General features: G+C 68.9%; 3 protein-coding genes across 5 annotated transcripts; all 3 read right to left on the bottom strand.

Moving 5' to 3' along the window:
- Nucleotides 1-17: 17 nt before the first annotated feature.
- ICAM1 (intercellular adhesion molecule 1) lies at nucleotides 18-5,149 on the bottom strand. Of its 2 annotated transcripts, XM_075738101.1 has the most exons (8): nucleotides 4,930-5,149; nucleotides 4,639-4,838; nucleotides 2,942-3,214; nucleotides 2,542-2,859; nucleotides 2,185-2,454; nucleotides 1,513-1,791; nucleotides 909-1,151; nucleotides 18-810 (listed from the first exon to the last, which is right to left on the bottom strand). In XM_075738101.1, the coding sequence occupies exons 2-8, from the start codon at nucleotides 4,688-4,690 to the stop codon at nucleotides 593-595; spliced, it is 1,653 nt and encodes a 550-aa protein (XP_075594216.1). In that variant the 5' UTR covers nucleotides 4,691-4,838; nucleotides 4,930-5,149; the 3' UTR covers nucleotides 18-592. The 2 variants fall into 2 exon arrangements, with proteins under 2 accessions (XP_075594216.1, XP_075594215.1); XM_075738100.1 differs by having other exon boundaries at nucleotides 4,639-5,079.
- A 3,725-nt stretch (nucleotides 5,150-8,874) lies between these two features.
- On the bottom strand, nucleotides 8,875-11,174 carry LOC142598717 (intercellular adhesion molecule 4-like). The gene is made up of 5 exons (XM_075738018.1): nucleotides 10,755-11,174; nucleotides 10,079-10,342; nucleotides 9,694-9,978; nucleotides 9,242-9,502; nucleotides 8,875-9,061 (listed from the first exon to the last, which is right to left on the bottom strand). The coding sequence occupies exons 1-5, from the start codon at nucleotides 10,810-10,812 to the stop codon at nucleotides 8,925-8,927; spliced, it is 1,005 nt and encodes a 334-aa protein (XP_075594133.1). The 5' UTR covers nucleotides 10,813-11,174; the 3' UTR covers nucleotides 8,875-8,924.
- A 143-nt stretch (nucleotides 11,175-11,317) lies between these two features.
- On the bottom strand, nucleotides 11,318-14,348 carry MRPL4 (mitochondrial ribosomal protein L4). Of its 2 annotated transcripts, XM_075738021.1 has the most exons (10): nucleotides 14,201-14,348; nucleotides 14,044-14,092; nucleotides 12,969-13,140; nucleotides 12,812-12,863; nucleotides 12,321-12,438; nucleotides 12,122-12,228; nucleotides 11,908-12,017; nucleotides 11,713-11,783; nucleotides 11,449-11,594; nucleotides 11,318-11,406 (listed from the first exon to the last, which is right to left on the bottom strand). In XM_075738021.1, the coding sequence occupies exons 1-9, from the start codon at nucleotides 14,294-14,296 to the stop codon at nucleotides 11,449-11,451; spliced, it is 921 nt and encodes a 306-aa protein (XP_075594136.1). In that variant the 5' UTR covers nucleotides 14,297-14,348; the 3' UTR covers nucleotides 11,318-11,406. The 2 variants fall into 2 exon arrangements, with proteins under 2 accessions (XP_075594136.1, XP_075594135.1); XM_075738020.1 differs by having other exon boundaries at nucleotides 11,318-11,594; nucleotides 14,201-14,347.
- Between the last annotated feature and the right edge of the window lie 1,173 nt (nucleotides 14,349-15,521).

Below are 15,521 nucleotides of genomic sequence, written 5' to 3'. Positions count from 1 at the left end.
TCCAAAACCCCAGCGGGTTGCGGCGTTGCTGCCCACAGCCTTTATTGGTGCAACATGTCGCGACAGCGTCTTCCAGCCCCTCCGGCGCCTGCATCTCCCTTCGCTCCTCACCTTCCCGCCGGCATTGGGGCCAACGCCGCCCCAGCACCAAAATACCGGTACTTAGCCCGGACGCTCCCCCTGGGGTACCAAGACCCCCCCACCCGGCGTCAGCGTGGGAAGAGAGCGCGGACACCCCGAAACCGTCTTCAGGTCTCCCAAGGGATGAAGTTCAGAGAGAAAAGGAGCATCTCCGTCATGGCGGGGAGGTCAGCGCCTCACCCCTCTCCGGCATCCCAACCACGTGCCGGCCCGGCACGTCCTCGTCTGTGAGCTGTCACCTCCCTGCGGTGACAGCAGCCACCGGTGCCATCTTGCCGCAGCATCCACCGTCCCCACCGCGGCTCCCGCCTGGTCCCCGATGTCACCGTCATATCTGTAGGAGGGAGCCGGCGGCCGCGGCGCTCAGCCCTTACCGGGGCAGTCGCCCGCGGGCAGGGAGCAGGACGGGCAGGGGGCTGCCGACCTCTCCACCGCCTCTGCCCGGCTACGGTTACGCCTTCAGCGCCGAGCCGTTGAGAGCGGTCGTCGCCTCCGAGCATCCCGGCTGCCGCAGCGCCTGCATCTCCAGCTGCTTCTGCCGCGCCTGCAGCCGGTACTGCCGGATTTTCTTCTTACGGTAGTAAATGCCGTAGCCCACCCCGCCAGCGAGCAGGGCGGCCACTGCCACCACCGGCAGCAGCACCAGGAGAACCAGGTCGGGGTCATGGTCTGCCGGAGAGCAAGGATGGGTGCTCAGTGGTGCTGAGCCTGCACCTTCCCCCCCCGGGACCTCCCAGGACCCCCCCGGGACCCCCGGCCCCACTCACACTGCACCCACACGGTGATGCTCCGGACAGCGGTACCCAGCGGGTTGGTGGCCTGGCAGCGGTAGGTGCCGGCGTGGGCGCGGGTGACGGGGCGCAGCACCCCGGCGGGGAAGGGCTCGCCGTCCTTGGTGCACTCCAGGAGGGGCGGGGGGTTGCCCCGTGCCCCGCAGCGCAGGGTCTCATCCTGCCCCTCCGTCCAGTTCTGGCTGGGGGGGCAGCTCCCGTCGTCCATCTGGGGCTGGTCTGGAGGGCAGAGCAGAGGAACCTCAGTTCTCCCCGGCACGAGCCCCGGCATTGCCGGCACCGGGGCTTGCACCGGGGCTGAGGGGTCTTGCACAGGGACGGAAGGGTTTTGCACCAGGGTCGAGTGGTTATGCACGAGGGCAGAAGGGTTTTGCACAAGGACAGAAGGGTTTTGCACCAGGGTCGAGTGGTTATGCACGAGGGCAGAAGGGTTTTGCACATGGCCAAGGGGTTTTGCACGAGGACAGAAGGGTTTTGCACATGGCCAAGGGGTTTTGCACAAGGACAGAAGGGTTTTGCACATGGCCAAGGGGTTTTGCGCTGGCACCGGCACGGCGGCAGCACCCACTGCCCCACTCACACGTGACATGCAGCGTGGTCGTGGCCGAGGTCCTGCGCAGAGTCCGGTTGCCCACGCTGAGCTGCGCTTCGCAGGTGAACTCGGCCCCATCGTCTTCCTCCCTGGCCACCAGCTCCAGGTGCACAGCACCCTCTGCCCAGGACCGCAGGGGCCGATGGTTTCTGTGGAGCTGCAGCTTCAGCCCCGGGGGCCAGCTGGGTGCCGAGGAGCAGTTGATGGTCACCAGCTGGTTGCGGGAGGTGGTGGGGTTGCTGATGGCCAACTGGGGCGAGGGGAACTCTGCGGCGGGGGGACAGAGAGAGAGAGATGGCACCCGGCCTCTCGGCTCGTCCCAAAGCGGCTCCTGCCCAAGCGCTGCCGGATCCGGCACCCGGCTCTTCCCACCGTCTCCCCCCCAGTCCCGGTTGCAGCCCCAGCTCCGTCCCTGGAGCCCCATCCTGCCGCTCCCCAAGGGGTGGGGGGTCCCCGGGTCTGGCGCATCCCTCCCCTCCTTCCCGCATCCCCGGTCCTCATCCAGCAGGAAAACCCCACGGGAAGGAGCAGCACCCTAAAAGTCACCAGCGGGGTGGTTCGGTCACGCCATGGCATGAAAATGCCACCCCCTTCCCCGCGCAGTGCGCCTGGGCCACGCCACCGGCTGACTTTGCCGGTGCCACCGCTGCCGTTACTCACCGTAGCTGTGGACGGTCGCCTCCTTCCACCGCTCCTTGGGTCCCACCTTCATGGTGCAAACCAGCTTGAAGTTCCCCGAACGGCTGAGGGACACCTCGGCGGTGGCCCGGTGCCCGTCCTGGCTGACGGAGTGCGGCAGGGTCTGGTTGTCGAGTGTCAGCTCGAACCGTGCCACCGATGGGAAGACATGCCCGACGGTGCAGGTGGCGTTCACTGTCTTGCCCGTCTCCAGGTAGATGTGAGGCTCCAGCTCGGGATCCTCCGGGAATTCTGCCATCAGAGAGAAACACCCCGGGATGAGCCGATCGCTGCAACCACGGTGGAGGAAATGCCGGTAAGATGCCGGTACCGGCTTACCATAGACGGTCAACGTCTGCGGCTCGGAGGTGACGTTGAAGCGTGGGCCGTAGGGCTCCAGGTCGAGCAGCGCCTGGCAGGTGATGGTCTGCCCGTTGTCCCGGTGCTGTGCCGTCAGCCGGTAGATCACCGGCACCGACATCGGCTCATCCTGGCTGTACTGCTGGAAGGTTTCGGTGTGCAACTTCTCGCCGCCCTTCCACAGGATCACCATCAGGTTCCGGATCGGTGCAACGTTTTTCACGTGGCACGCCAGCTCGTGGCTCTTCCCCACCTCCAGCTCTCGTACCGGATCCAGCGTCACCTGCTTCGGAGAACCTGGGGGAGAGACGCAGCGTGACGGGGGCGATCCTGGCATGCCGGGACCGGCAGGGACCCCCCTCTCCTCACGGTGCCTTACGGTAGACGATGAGCGTGGTGGTCAACACCTTCCTACTCCCGTTGCAGTTGAAGTAGCACATGATGCTGGAGTTCCACACGTTGACGTCGAGCAGGTTCGCCACCACGTCCTTTGGCCCTGTCACCAACACCTGCTTCCGAATCGATGTCTCCACGTTGCCGAATGCTTTGGGATCCTGGCACGTCGTCTTCAGCTTCAACCGGATCGATCCACCGTGTTCCACCACCAGCACCTCTGGCTCAAGCGACATCTCGAAGGAGGCTCCCAACCGCCCTGCCAGGAGAACCCGGGGGTTTGGGGGGGGGCTTTGGCAGTCAAGGGGGCCCCACGCTCATTCCCATCCCCGGCACGGCACGGGGAGAAGGTTGAGAGGACCCCCGGGCTCGTCCCCATCCTCGGCACGGTGGGTGGGGGAAGGTTGAGGGGACCCCTGGGCTTGGGGGGGAAGGTTGAGGGGACCCCTGGGCTTGGGGGGGAAGGTTGAGGGGACCCCCGGGCTCGTCCCCATCCTCGGCACGGTGGATGGGGGAAGGTTGAGGGGACCCCGGGCTTGTCCCCATCCCCAACATGGTGGGGGGGGAAGGTTGAGGGGACACCCGGGCTCGTCCCCATCCCCAGCACGGCGGGTGGGGGAAGGTTGAGGGGACCCCTGGGCTTGTCCCCGTCCCCAGCATGGAGGGGGGGGGCAGGTTGAGGGGACCCCTGGGCTTGTCCCCATCCCCAGCATGGTGGGGGGGGGAAGGTTGAGGGGACCCCTGGGCTCATCCTCGTCCCTGGCACGGCGGGGAGGGAAGCTGGCCAGCCACAGTGGGTGGGGAGAAGCCACAACGCCACCGAGCTTCTCCTTCAGCTGCGGGAAGTGGTCGGCTTTGCCGGTAGGCAGGATCCGTTCCCCCCCATCCAGCTGGAAGCCTTCAGCCAGAAAGCTGGTGACAGCGTGGGGGATGCCAGGACATAAATCCGGCCCTCGGGGACCGCAGCAGCTATCTGCAGCTGGTGCCGGACCAAGGTCCCCTCCGGCCCCGCGTGCCGGGGCTTTCCCGGCAAAGCATCCATTGCCGGGCCCACCCGGCTGCGGAGGAAGCCCCCTGAGGTGAGTCAGCACCAGCACCCTTGGGTGGGGGATTCCCCGGGAGCGGCTGTGAGACTTGCCTCCCTCCAGCACAGAAAAGAAGTCCTACCCTTTCCCGGAATAACCGCCGGCAGGAAGAGGAAAACAAAAAAATTCCGATTGCAATCCAGCGATTTCGCAAGGACAAACACGACCTCGCTGCCTGGGCTTTCCCACCGGACACGGCACGGAGGCGATGGCTCCGAGAAGAGGGGGCTCCGATGGATCCAGGATCCCCATCCCAGCCACCCCGCCAGTCCCCGGTGCCGGGCAGCCGGTCAACACCACCGCGGCAGCACGCTTGTGCTCACACGGTGAACCGCCGGTGACACACTCACGGTGCCAAAGTCACGTTGACAGAAGCGCTCACAGCGACGCGCCCGCACTTGCACTAGCACGCTTCCCGCGACGCCACCGACACTTGCGGTGACACCCTCGCGCCCGCGTGATTGTGCCGACGCTCTCACGCCGGCCTCGCCCCTCTGTGCTGGGGACCCACCGCGGCGGTGGCGCGTCCCCGCGTCCCCACCGCCCTCGCTTGGTGCCACGTTCTGCCCCGTGTCCCCCTCCCTGCTGTCCCCTTTACCTGCGATGACAACCAGGGCGCACAGAGCCAGCGGCAGCACCGCGGGGTGCATGGTGCCGTGGCGTGCCGGGGTGGGTGCCGGTACCGGCACCGGGTGGGTTCAGTCCTTTCGGAGCACCGGGATGGGTCCGGCTCTTCAGGAACACCGGAGGGGTCGGGAGCACCGGGATGGGTCCGGTCGGGTTCTCTGGGAATAGTCGCTTCGGGCTCCCCGGGAGCACCGGGAAGGGTCGGGTCGGGTTCCCCGGGAGCACCGGGATGGGTCCGGTCGGGCTCCCCGGGAATAGTCACTTCGGGCTCCCCGGGAGCACCGGGAAGGGTCGGGTCGGGTTCTCCGGGAGCACCGGGATGGGTCGGGTCGGGTTCCCCGGGATGGGTCCGGTTGGGACCGGCCGGTTCGGGCTCCCCGGGATGGGTCCGGGTCTGGGTCCGGGTCCGGGTCCGTGTCTGGGTCGGGGCGCGAACCGCACCCTCCTTCCGTCCGTCCGTCCGTCCGTCTGTCGCTCGGTCGGTCCCGCCCCGGGCGGTGCTTTATGAGCTCGGCGCCAGCCCGGCCCCTTCTCCGTCCCCGGGGGGAATTCCGGGGCGGCGGGGACTTCGGCGGTGGGTTTCCCCCAGGGCAGTGGCGACCCCGGGGGCTGCGGGGTGAGAACTGCCCCGGGGATGGGGACGGGGGTCCTGCCCCGCTGCCCCCCTGCCCCGGGGTGGGGCAATTCCCCTGCCCCCCCTGCCCCGGGATGGGGCAATTCCCCTGCCCCGGGGTGGGGTAGTTCCCCTGCCCCCCATTATGGGATGGGGCAATTCCCCTGCCCCCTCTGCCCCGGAATGGGGCAATTCCCCTGCCCCCCATTATGGGATGGGGCAATTCCCCTGCCCCGGGGTGGGGTAGTTCCCCTGCCCCCCCTGCCCCGGGATGGGGCAATTCCCCTGCCCCCCCTGCCCTGGGATGGGGCAATTCCTCTGTCCCTCTGCCCCGGGGTGGGGTAGTTCCCCTGCCCCCTGTTATGGGACGGGGCAATTCCCCTGCCCCCCCCGCCCCAGGATGGGGCAATTCCCCTGCCCCAGGGTGGGGTAGTTCCCCTGCCCCCCCTGCCCTGGGATGGGGCAATTCCCCTGCCCCCCCCTCAGCCTCTTGGTCCCACGGGGCTCGCTCCAACCGACGGTCACCCCGCAAGGGTCCCCACGGCCAAGCCCCGGTGCCACACCGGGTGCCGCAGGGTCAGGGCCAGTTGCCACCGGCTGAGAGAGGAGGTTGGGGGGGTGTGTGTGTCCCCCCCCGTGCCCCCAAACCAGAATGGGGGGGGGGGGGGTTAGTATTGCACACCAAACCTGTGATTTCCCACCACCCCAGGCACATGATCCGGCTGTCACCCAGCTGTGGGTAAGTTAAGGCACCCAGTGATGGGTGCTGCAGCGTCAACCGGGTGATCTCATCCCAAACACACAGGGTGAGCTGAGCGCGCCAAAGCCCCCAGCTTCCTCTTTTCTATTCATTTTTTTGTGACGCGAGGGAATTTTTTTTGGGGGGGGGGGCTGATGGGAACTGCCGGGCTGTAGGGACAGGCAGCAGCCAGGCCCCGGGGAGACCAGCGCGACCCCCTCGGTCTCTTGTCAGCCGGGAGGCAGAGCCGGGGCGCCGGCGGTTTGACTTGGCACCCCTCCATCCAAATCCCTGGGCACGGCGTGGGCTGTTGGCTTCCCGATGTTTTTATTCCTGACTCAGCTGGACAAAGGGTGCGGGGAGCGTTGCCCGAGGTTCTGGTTGCGACACACACGAGCCATGACACCCTCTCTCTTGCCGCCGGCATGGAGCTGCTGCCCTGGCTCTGCCGGGGTGCGGGGGGGGGGGGAGGAAAGTCCGGGCAGCTTCTCACGGCCACACGGTTTCACTTCTGCACCTAGCCGTGAACCTACACTTCTCAATGGGAACTGTGCCGGGGCGGCGAGGTTCCTCCCCGAAATCTGCCGCCAAAATGCCACGATCTGGCGTCCACGTCCCCCCCCCAGGGCCGGTGCACAGCTCCTCGGTGTCCCCCAGCCTCGCCCCCATCCCGACGGCCGTGCCGCCACCATCCCCCATGGGCTCGTCCCCATCCCTGTTCCCGTTTAGGAGTCACTATGTCGGCAGCACCGGGAACGCCGGGCAGCCCGCACCGCCATTTGGCCTTGGTCCAGCTCCCGGAAAGAATCCCTTATCTAGCCGGCGACCTTCCCCGGCCACGGCACCCGCCGGCGTTCGGAGGCCACGGCCCTCGCTGCTGTGGGTAAAGGGCAGTTCCTGCCCACGTGCTGGCTCAGCAGCGCGGAGGGGGCTGGGGGACACGGGGATGGACGGGGGGAGCCGGGGGACGGACGGGGGGAGCCAGGGGACGGGGGAGGGACTGGGGAGAACCAGGGGACATGGGGATGGACAGGGGGAGCTGGGGGATGGATGGGGGGAGCCAGGGGACGGACGGGGGGAGCTGGGGGACGGGGGACATGGGGACAGACGGGGGGACCCAGGGGATGGATGGGGGGGAGGCAGGGGATGGGGGACAGGGGGATGGATAGGGGGAGCTGGGGGACAGGGGACATGGGGATGGATGGGGGGGCTGGGGGGCAGGGACATGGGGGTACAGGGACATGGGAGATGGGGATGGATGGGGAGGGAGGTGGGGGACAGGGATGCAGGGACAGATTGAGAGGGACGCTGGGGACACGGGATGGACTGGCAGGACATGGGGGACACAGGGACACGGGAACAGACGGGGGGACCCAGGGGATGGATGGGGGGGAGGCAGGGGATGGGGGACAGGGGGATGGATAGGGGGAGCTGGGGGACAGGGGACATGGGGATGGATGGGGGGGCTGGGGGGCAGGGACATGGGGGTACAGGGACATGGGAGATGGGGATGGATGGGGAGGGAGGTGGGGGACAGGGATGCAGGGACAGATTGAGAGGGACGCTGGGGACACGGGATGGACTGGCAGGACATGGGGGACACAGGGACACGGGACACACGGGGAGGGAGGTGGGGGACAGGGCCAGGTCCCAGCGCAGGACACGGCCCTGGCGCAGGATCCAGCCCCTGTGCAGAGCACGGTTCCCCCGTACAGGATACAGCCCCTGTACAGGATGTGACCTCCCGATGCAGGACACATCCCACGGTGCAGGGCAGGGCCACGTGCCAGCGTCCCCTCGGCCATCGCGGCCGCTCCCGGCAGGAACCGCACTCAAGCCGCGTCCTCCCACGTCCGGCTGCCGTGGGGCCCGGTCGGGGGCTGCCCCGGTGTCCCCCCCACCCTGCCGGCACGTGGCGGGGCCACGCGCGCCCTCAGCTCCCGGTCAAGCACCGGCGTTTCCACCCGGCTGTGCCGCGGCTCTGCTCGTCCCTGGTTCCTCGGGACAGATCCTGCCCCGGTGCCCGACAGCAGCAGCGGCGCCAGCCAGCCCCTGCCACGCTCGCTGCAGGCTCTGAGCTCCGTTGCACACTCGCTGCGGGCTCCAAGTCCCCTTACACGCTCGTTGTGAGCTCTAGGCTCCATTGCACGCTCGCTGTGAGCTCTAGGCTCCATTGCACGCTCGCTGTGAGCTCTAGGCTCCATTGCACGCTCACTGCGAGCTCTAGGCTCCATTACACGCTCACTGCGAGCTCTAGGCTCCATTACACGCTCACTGTGAGCTCTGAGCTGAGTTGCACGCTTGCTGCGGGCTCCAGGCCCCATTGCACGCTCGCTCCAGGCTCCGAGCCCTATTCCACGTTTGCCGTGGGCTCTAAACCCCATTGCACACTAGCTGGGGGCTCTAAACTCCATTGCACGCTCACTGTGAGGTCCAAGCCCCGTTGCACGCTCGCTGCAGCCTCTAAACTGCACTGCACGCTCGCTGGGGGCCCCGAGCCCCCTTGCACGCTCACCACCGAGTGACCTGAACCCGAAGTGAAAGCGAGAGCTGGCAAGATCCCAGCGAGCAGCCCCAGCGTGGCCTCACCCCCCCCACACACACCCCGTGTCCCTCTGCCCTCCCGCTAACGAAGGCAACTCGTTAACGCTCAGCCACGTGAGTGGCAGGAAAGGTTCTGCTCCTGCTATGCCCAGACTCGCCCCAGGATTTCCCCCCCCGCCCGGAGCCAAAGCGGTGCCAGGAGCTGGGATGGATGCCCAGAACCGATGCCTCTCCCTTCCCATGCACCACCCTCGCGCCGGAGCCGTGCCGGAGCCAGCAAACTGGGAAAAATTGGGAAAAATACACCGAGAGATGGAGGAAAATTGCTCTTTGCTCCCACATACAGCGTGGCCAGGCAGGACTAGTCGGGCTGGGATCCATCCGGCATCGGCTTCCAGCTTTGAGCGCGGTAAAACCGCCAGGCAACGGTGAGAGCGGCCAGCGTGGTGACCGCAACCAAGGTCACGACCACGGGGATCAGGGGGCTGCGGGAGGACGCTGCGGGAGAGGACGGGGGTTGAGCCGAACGCCAGGATGGGCACCGGGACCGGCATCACCGGGAGATGCCGCCTGCGTCCCCTTCTCCACCGCTTACGCCCGCCCCGTGCCACCCCCGTGCCACGGCACCCAGCCCCGGTGTGGGACTGGATGCCACCGGGCACCGCGGACGCCCCTCACCTTGGAAGAAGATGTCGATGCTGGCTGCGCCGGTGCCGTAGCGGTTCTCGGCCAGGCAGCGGTAGGTGCCACCGTGCGCCTGTTGGCCAGCCGGGATGGTGACGGTGGTGCCGCCATCCTGCAGCTCCCAGCCGGCGTCGATGGGCAGCTCCCAGCGGAGCCGCGGCGTGGGGTTCCCCTCCGCCCGGCACATCACCGTGAGGTTTGCACCGGCGGTGAATTCGGTGCGCGGTGCCCACACCCAGACATCGTAGGGGGCAGCTGGAGGGGGGGGTGGCAGGGAACTGGCACCCAGAGCCCGGCTGGGTGCCCGCTCTCCTCCTCACCCCATGCCGGAGCCCACCCTGACCGTGGGGCACCCCAGGCTCGCGCCGCCGGCAGCACCGGCATTTCCAGCCACGAGGGGGTTTTCCGCCCCCCCCCCCCCCCCCCCCCAATGTCCCGGAACTCACCCCAGACCTGCAGCGCGGTGGCGGCGCTGGCGTTGACTGTACGGCGCCCAAGCCGTAACACGGCCTCACACGTCACCTCCTGGCCGTGCTGCTCCGGCCGCGCCGTGAAATCCAACGCCACGGAGGGACCCCGGCGGGTGGCGGCGGGGAGCCCCCCAACCCGCAGCGTCAGGCTGAGATTTGGGGGGTCAGAGGGGGAGACCTGGGCGGACGCGTTGCAGGTGACACGCGCCTCTTTGCCCGCCACCACGTCACCCTCCAGATAAATTTGGGGGGGCGAGAACCCTGCGGGGAACGAAAGTGGGGTCAAGACGACCGGGAGGGTGCCGGGACCCCCCCCCCCGCCAGCGCTGCCACCGTTCCCCCGCCGTGCCACGGTCCTTACGGTAAGCGTGGAGGGTGGTGTTTGTGATAACCCGGTGCCCCTCGAAAACGACGAAACACTGGAGCTCCAAGCTCCAGTCGGTGACGTTGGAGACGTTGAGGGACACCCATCCGGGTCCCTGCGCCCCCATCTTGGTGGTGGAGACCTCCCAGCTCAGCCGGCTGTAGTTACGGCACGAGGTGGTGCAGTTGAAGAGGAGGGAGGTGCCAAACTCCACCATCGGTTCCTCGGGGGAGATGGATACCCAGCAAGGATCGGGGCGCCCTGGGAGAGGGCACCCAGTTACGGCAGGAATCGGTCGGGGTCCCGACACCGGGTGGAACACACACCTCCCCCAGCCCGGCCCCGAGGCGCGGGCAGCGGATCCGGCACCCATTAGGCAAGTCCTGCTCAGGATGTGGCCAAAACAACCACTTCCACACCGGCACCGCCCGGCAGCAGCTGCAGTGCCGTGCCCGGCCCCACCGCACCCCCTAACCAGCCCCATAGTGGGGGGCCGGCACCAGGACCAACCCCCCCCCCCCTCGGCATCCCCTAAACTACCCTCAGCCTCATCGGCGGGGACGCCCACGCGCCAGGACCCAACCGCAACACCCCGGCAGGCTCCCAGCGTCCCCGGTGTCCCCCTTGGCCGCGCCTGGGAAAAGGGGGGGGGGGCACACACATCCCAACTCACCCCCTGGCACAAGGAAGCAGAGCAAGGCCATCGCCCCCCAGCTCCAGCGGGGATCCATCGTTCGGCACCAGCGAGCGCGGTGGCGCCGGCAGGCTGCGGGGGGAAACGTTGCCTCTTACGGCATTTCCTCCCTTTCTTCTACGACTGGCCCCCACCTTCCCGTGCTGGAGCTCTGGATCCTGGGGGAGGGCAGCAGCGGGGGGACAAAATATCCGGGCCCACCCTTCTGCCTCACCAGTGATAACCAGAAACCCCAGCCGCCATCCCCGGTTAGATAAATCTCCCACCGAAACGTTTGCTGGCTCTGGCAACGGCAGCTGGATCCCAGCACATCGGCGGGGGCGGGTACACGGCCAGCTCTGCCCCTCGCAGGAGGCGAGGTGGCCGGGCTTGATGACGGAAGGGGGAACAAACCGCTCCGCCACGGCGGCCCCGAAAATTCTAGCCACCCACAGACGCCGAACCCACGCGGGACACCACGGTCTGGCAAATTTGGGGGGGCTGCAGAGGGAGGTGGGAGCAAACCCCACCCCCTCCAAGCACAAAAAAGAGCAACAACTAGGAGAAACGTCACTTTAGTGGCCACCGCAGCGTGCGGCACCCCAAAAAACTTTTTCCAAAGGGATGGGGGCTGGATCCTGCCTGGGGGGGGCTGGATCCTGCCGGGGGGGGGGCTGGATCCTGCCGGGGGGGGTCAGGGGAAGTCGCTGTAGGGCATGGAGAAAGGGTAGAGCGCCGAATAACGGGTGTCGTGCCACAGCAACTTCTTCTCCAGGAAGGTGACGGTGTCCAGCGTGAGCACCAGCGTCTCGTGCTTCAGCATGCTGTGCACGTTGAGACCTGCGGAGACACGAGGGCAGGGGTTTGGGGGGGGCCCTGTCAGGTTTGGGGGGGCCCTGTCAGGTTTGGGGGGGGGGGGCCCCGGAGACAGCAGCCACGCTCAGCACGGAGCTCTCACCTAACGCTGGGATCAGGTTGATGGTTTTCAGGCCAGCTGCCGCAGTTCCGATGTTCTCCGGCATCTCGTTGCTGGGGGGGAAGAGGGTGAAATGAAGGGGGGGGGGACACGGGACACCCCCAGAGCCCCCGGCAGTGTGCAGGCAGCCCTGCCCGTCCCTGGGGCTCCCCACGCGCCCGCGCTGCCTGCACTCACACGTCAACGATGAGGACGGAGCGGCCCCAACGCCGGTACCGCGCCAGGTCCAGCAGATACTGGGGGTCGGCGGTGGGGATCTCCAGGCTGTCGACGATGTGGAGGTCATCCTGTGACGGGGGGGGGGGGGGGCCATCGCCGGTGAGGGGGGGGGGCTTCACCGCATCCCCAACCCCCCACTGGGAGCCCCCCCGAAACGCTGAGGACCCCGTACCTGCATCAGCTTCACCGTCAGTGCCACCTTCAGCCCCAGCACCCGCACCTTCATGGGCAGCATGTAGTAGTAGCTGGTGGGACCCCGCGGCCCGTGGGCGATGCCCCCTGCGAGGGGTCCCGGCTCAGTGACCCCCCCCAAATCCAGCCGCAGGCCCCCCCTGAAGTCTGGGGGTTCCCCCCAATCTGCAGCCACTCACCCCCGCGCCACAGGGGCGAGCGGATGCTGCCGTGCCGGGCCCGGCCCGATCCTTTCTGCCGCCAGGGTTTTCTGCCGCCCCCCCGCACCTCTGCCCGCGTCTTCACCTTGGCGTAGCTCTGGGGGGGGGACACACACGTGGGGACATTTGGGGACAGGCCCCTTGTGCCCCCCGTGCCCCTCCTGTCCCCCTCCCCACACAGAGAGGGGACCCAGGAGTCCCAGTCCCAGCTGCCGCCTCTGCAGCGAGGTGACAGGCCGCTGCTCTGTGCCCCCCCACAACCTCCCTCTGCCCCCCCCGAAGCCCTGTGCCCCTCCAGCCCCCCCTCACCCCTCCCCAGCCCCCTCTCTGCGCCCCCAACCCTCCTCAACCTCCTCCCTCCTGCTCAGCCCCCCCCCATCTCCAGACCTCCCCTTCCTGCTCCTCCTTCCCCTCTCCAGACCCCCCCAAGCTCCCCTCTCCCCCCCCCCAAACCCTCTCCCCATACTCACAATCCTCTTGAAATTCTTCTGCCACATCGCCACCATGTGCAGGATGTCCAGCCTGCGGAGACGGGGGGCATTTAGCGAGGGGACCCCCCACTCGGGGACCCCCACCCACCCCCCCCAGGCCATCCCCGAGGCCTCCTCCCCGCCCCCCCAAACCCACCTGGGCCTGACGGCGAAGACGTCGGGGTGGAGGTCGGTCAGGCCTCGGCGTTCGTCATCGTGGTGCTGCAGCGACTCCACCCAGGCCTGCACGGGGGAGCGGTGCGGGGGGACGGGGACGCTGCAGGCCCGCAGGATGGGGGACCGTGGCAGCGCTGGCAGCAGCAGCTTCTCTGAGGGGGGGGACGACACACAACGAGAGCAGCGGGGATCATGGCGGCTCTGTCGAGCCACAGGGAACCTCCAGCCGGGGACAAAGGGGGGGCTCCAGACACCCCAAGAGCAGGGACAGCTGTCCCTGGTTGTCCCCATCCCCCCAGGGTGGTCCTGCAGTCCCGATCCCACAGCCACCCTGTCCCTGCCGTCCCCAACCCCACAGCCACCCTGTCCCTGCTGTCCCCAACCCCACAGCCACCCTGTCCCCACTGTCCCCGCCGTCCCCAGGGTGCCCCCAACCCCACAGCCACCCTGTCCCTGCCGTCCCCAACCCCACAGCCACCCTGTCCCCGCTGTCCCCAGGGTGCCCCCACTGTCCCCAGGGTGCCCCCAACCCCACAGCCACCCTGTCCCCACTGTCCCCAACCCCACAGCCACCCTGTCCCTGCTGTCCCCAACCCCGCAGCCACCCTGTCCCTGCTGTCCCCAACCCCGCAGCCACCCTGTCCCTGCTGTCCCCAGGGTGTCCCCACCGTCCCCAGGGTGCCCCCAACCTCACAGCCACCCTGTCCCCGCCGTCCCCAGGGTGCCCCCACCGTCCCCAGGGTGCCCCCAACCCCACAGCCACCCTGTCCCCGCCGTCCCCAGGGTGCCCCCACCGTCCCCAGGGTGTCCCCAACCCCACGGCCACCCTCTCCCCATCCTCCCAGGGTGTCCCCTCTGCCCTGACCCTGCTCATCCCCATCCCAGACGGCCCCAGGACGGTCCCGACCCAGCCCACCCCCGTCCCCGGTGTCCCCAGGACGGCCCCACCCCACAGATTCCCCCCCCCCCCGCTCTCACCCCGGTAACCCCCATTCCCACAGCCGCCCGTCCCCGTTGCCCACCCCCAAGACCCTCCGACATCCCGGCGGACTCACCCCTACGGGGCTCGGGGGCCGCGGGGGGCCCGGCGGGAGCGGACGAGACCTGGCGGAAGGGTGACCGTTGAGCCGGGGAGGCGGCTTACCGACCTCCGCCCGCCCCCTACGGGGCCCCGGCCGCCCCCCGGCCCTCCCCGCCGGCCCCGGTTCTCACCTCCGCGGCCCCGGCCCGGCCCCGGGCCCAGGCCCAGGTCCAGGCCCAGGCCCTGACGGCGGCGGCGGTAACGCGGGGCCCCCCCGCACGGAACATGGCGGGAGCGCGCGGCCGCCCGGCGCGGCGCGATGACGTCCTCAGGGAGCGCGAGGGCACTTCCGGCGGAAGCGGAAGGGCGGGAGAAGAGGAGGAGGAGGAAGGGGAGGAAGGGGAGGAGGAAGAGGGGGAGAGCGGGAGGACGGAGAGGGGGGAGAAAGCGAGGGAGCAGGGCCGGGCCCCGCGGGGTCCCCCCCCCCCCGGCGCAGCCCGCACAATGCCCCCACCCCCAATATCCCCCCCAGCCCCGTTACCCCCCACCCATTGACCGTCACCCCCCATTGCCCCCCCGTTACCCCCCACCCATTGCCCCCCTCACCCCCCATTGCCCCCCCACCCCCGTTACCCCCCACCCATTGCCCCCCTCACCCCCCATTGCCCCCCCACCCCCGTTACCCCCACCCATTGACCCCCTCACCCCCTGCCATCCCCCATTGCCCCCCCAGCCCCTGTTACCCCCCCCATTGCCCCCCAATATCCCCCCCCATTACCCTCAGCCCAGGGTACCTCATCACCCCCCCACCCAATTGCCCCCCCATTCCCCCCCCACCCCAATATCCCCCCCCCCGTACCCCCCCCCAGCCCAGTGCCCCCCCCCCCATCATTCCTCCCCCCACCCCCTCTCCCCCAGCGCGTGGCCCAGCCCGGCCCCACCGTGGTGGGGACCCCCCCCCCAGGGGTGCCCGGCCGCGGTAATGGGGGGCTCAGGGCCAGGCCGCGGCTGAGCTGGCATTGGGGTGCTGGGCCCCCCCCACCCAGGGGCTGGTGTTGGTTCCCAAACCCTCCCAGGCCCCGGCTGGGCCTCGTGCCGGAGCCGTGCTGTGCCGCCGCCGCGCTCCCGGGGACGCGCCCCGGCTGTGCCGGCAGCACCGATCGACACCAACCCCGACCCCTGCCCAGAGCGGCCATGAGCGCTGGCACCGGTGCCCCTTCCCCTTCCCGGTGCCACTTCCCGGTGCCCCTTCCCCTTCCCGGTGCCACTTCCCGGTGCCCCTTCCCCTTCCCGCTCCCCCTTCCCGGTGCCACTTCCCGGTGCCGCTTCCCGGTTGCACCGCAGCGTTCCTTGGGGCCGCATGGCACCGGGGTGGCACAGAAGACACAAGGCGGGCTGGTCACCTCGACGCCCATCGTGGCGTAACCGCGCCGGTGGACGGTGCCGGCCGTGAGAGTGGGGTCACCCGGCATCCCCCCGCTGTGCTCCGGCTGGGGGGGGGGCCGGGCTGGG

This window comes from Balearica regulorum, chromosome 30 (genome assembly GCF_011004875.1).
Source record: "Balearica regulorum gibbericeps isolate bBalReg1 chromosome 30, bBalReg1.pri, whole genome shotgun sequence".
NCBI classification, from domain to species: domain Eukaryota; kingdom Metazoa; phylum Chordata; class Aves; order Gruiformes; family Gruidae; genus Balearica; species Balearica regulorum.
This window is presented reverse-complemented; position numbering and strand designations above follow the sequence as displayed.

What these genes read in the sequence shown, in the direction of transcription:
- ICAM1 (XM_075738101.1), bottom strand. Translation starts at nt 4,690, where the DNA reads ATGCACCCCGCGGTGCTGCCGCTGGCTCTGTGCGCCCTGGTTGTCATC. An exon ending in CGCCCTGGTTGTCATCGCAG is followed by an intron (nt 3,215 to 4,638) that starts GTAAAGGGGACA and finishes TTCTCCTGGCAG; the next exon opens with GGCGGTTGGGAGCCTCCTTC. An exon ending in CACCACGCTCATCGTCTACC is followed by an intron (nt 2,860 to 2,941) that starts GTAAGGCACCGT and finishes TCTCTCCCCCAG; the next exon opens with GTTCTCCGAAGCAGGTGACG.
- LOC142598717 (XM_075738018.1), bottom strand. Translation starts at nt 10,812, where the DNA reads ATGGATCCCCGCTGGAGCTGGGGGGCGATGGCCTTGCTCTGCTTCCTT. An exon ending in CACCACCCTCCACGCTTACC is followed by an intron (nt 9,979 to 10,078) that starts GTAAGGACCGTG and finishes CGTTCCCCGCAG; the next exon opens with GGTTCTCGCCCCCCCAAATT. An exon ending in CATCGACATCTTCTTCCAAG is followed by an intron (nt 9,062 to 9,241) that starts GTGAGGGGCGTC and finishes CCTCTCCCGCAG; the next exon opens with CGTCCTCCCGCAGCCCCCTG.
- MRPL4 (XM_075738021.1), bottom strand. Translation starts at nt 14,296, where the DNA reads ATGTTCCGTGCGGGGGGGCCCCGCGTTACCGCCGCCGCCGTCAGGGCC. An exon ending in GTCTTCGCCGTCAGGCCCAG is followed by an intron (nt 12,864 to 12,968) that starts GTGGGTTTGGGG and finishes CCGTCTCCGCAG; the next exon opens with GCTGGACATCCTGCACATGG. An exon ending in TGACGGTGAAGCTGATGCAG is followed by an intron (nt 12,018 to 12,121) that starts GTACGGGGTCCT and finishes CCCCCGTCACAG; the next exon opens with GATGACCTCCACATCGTCGA.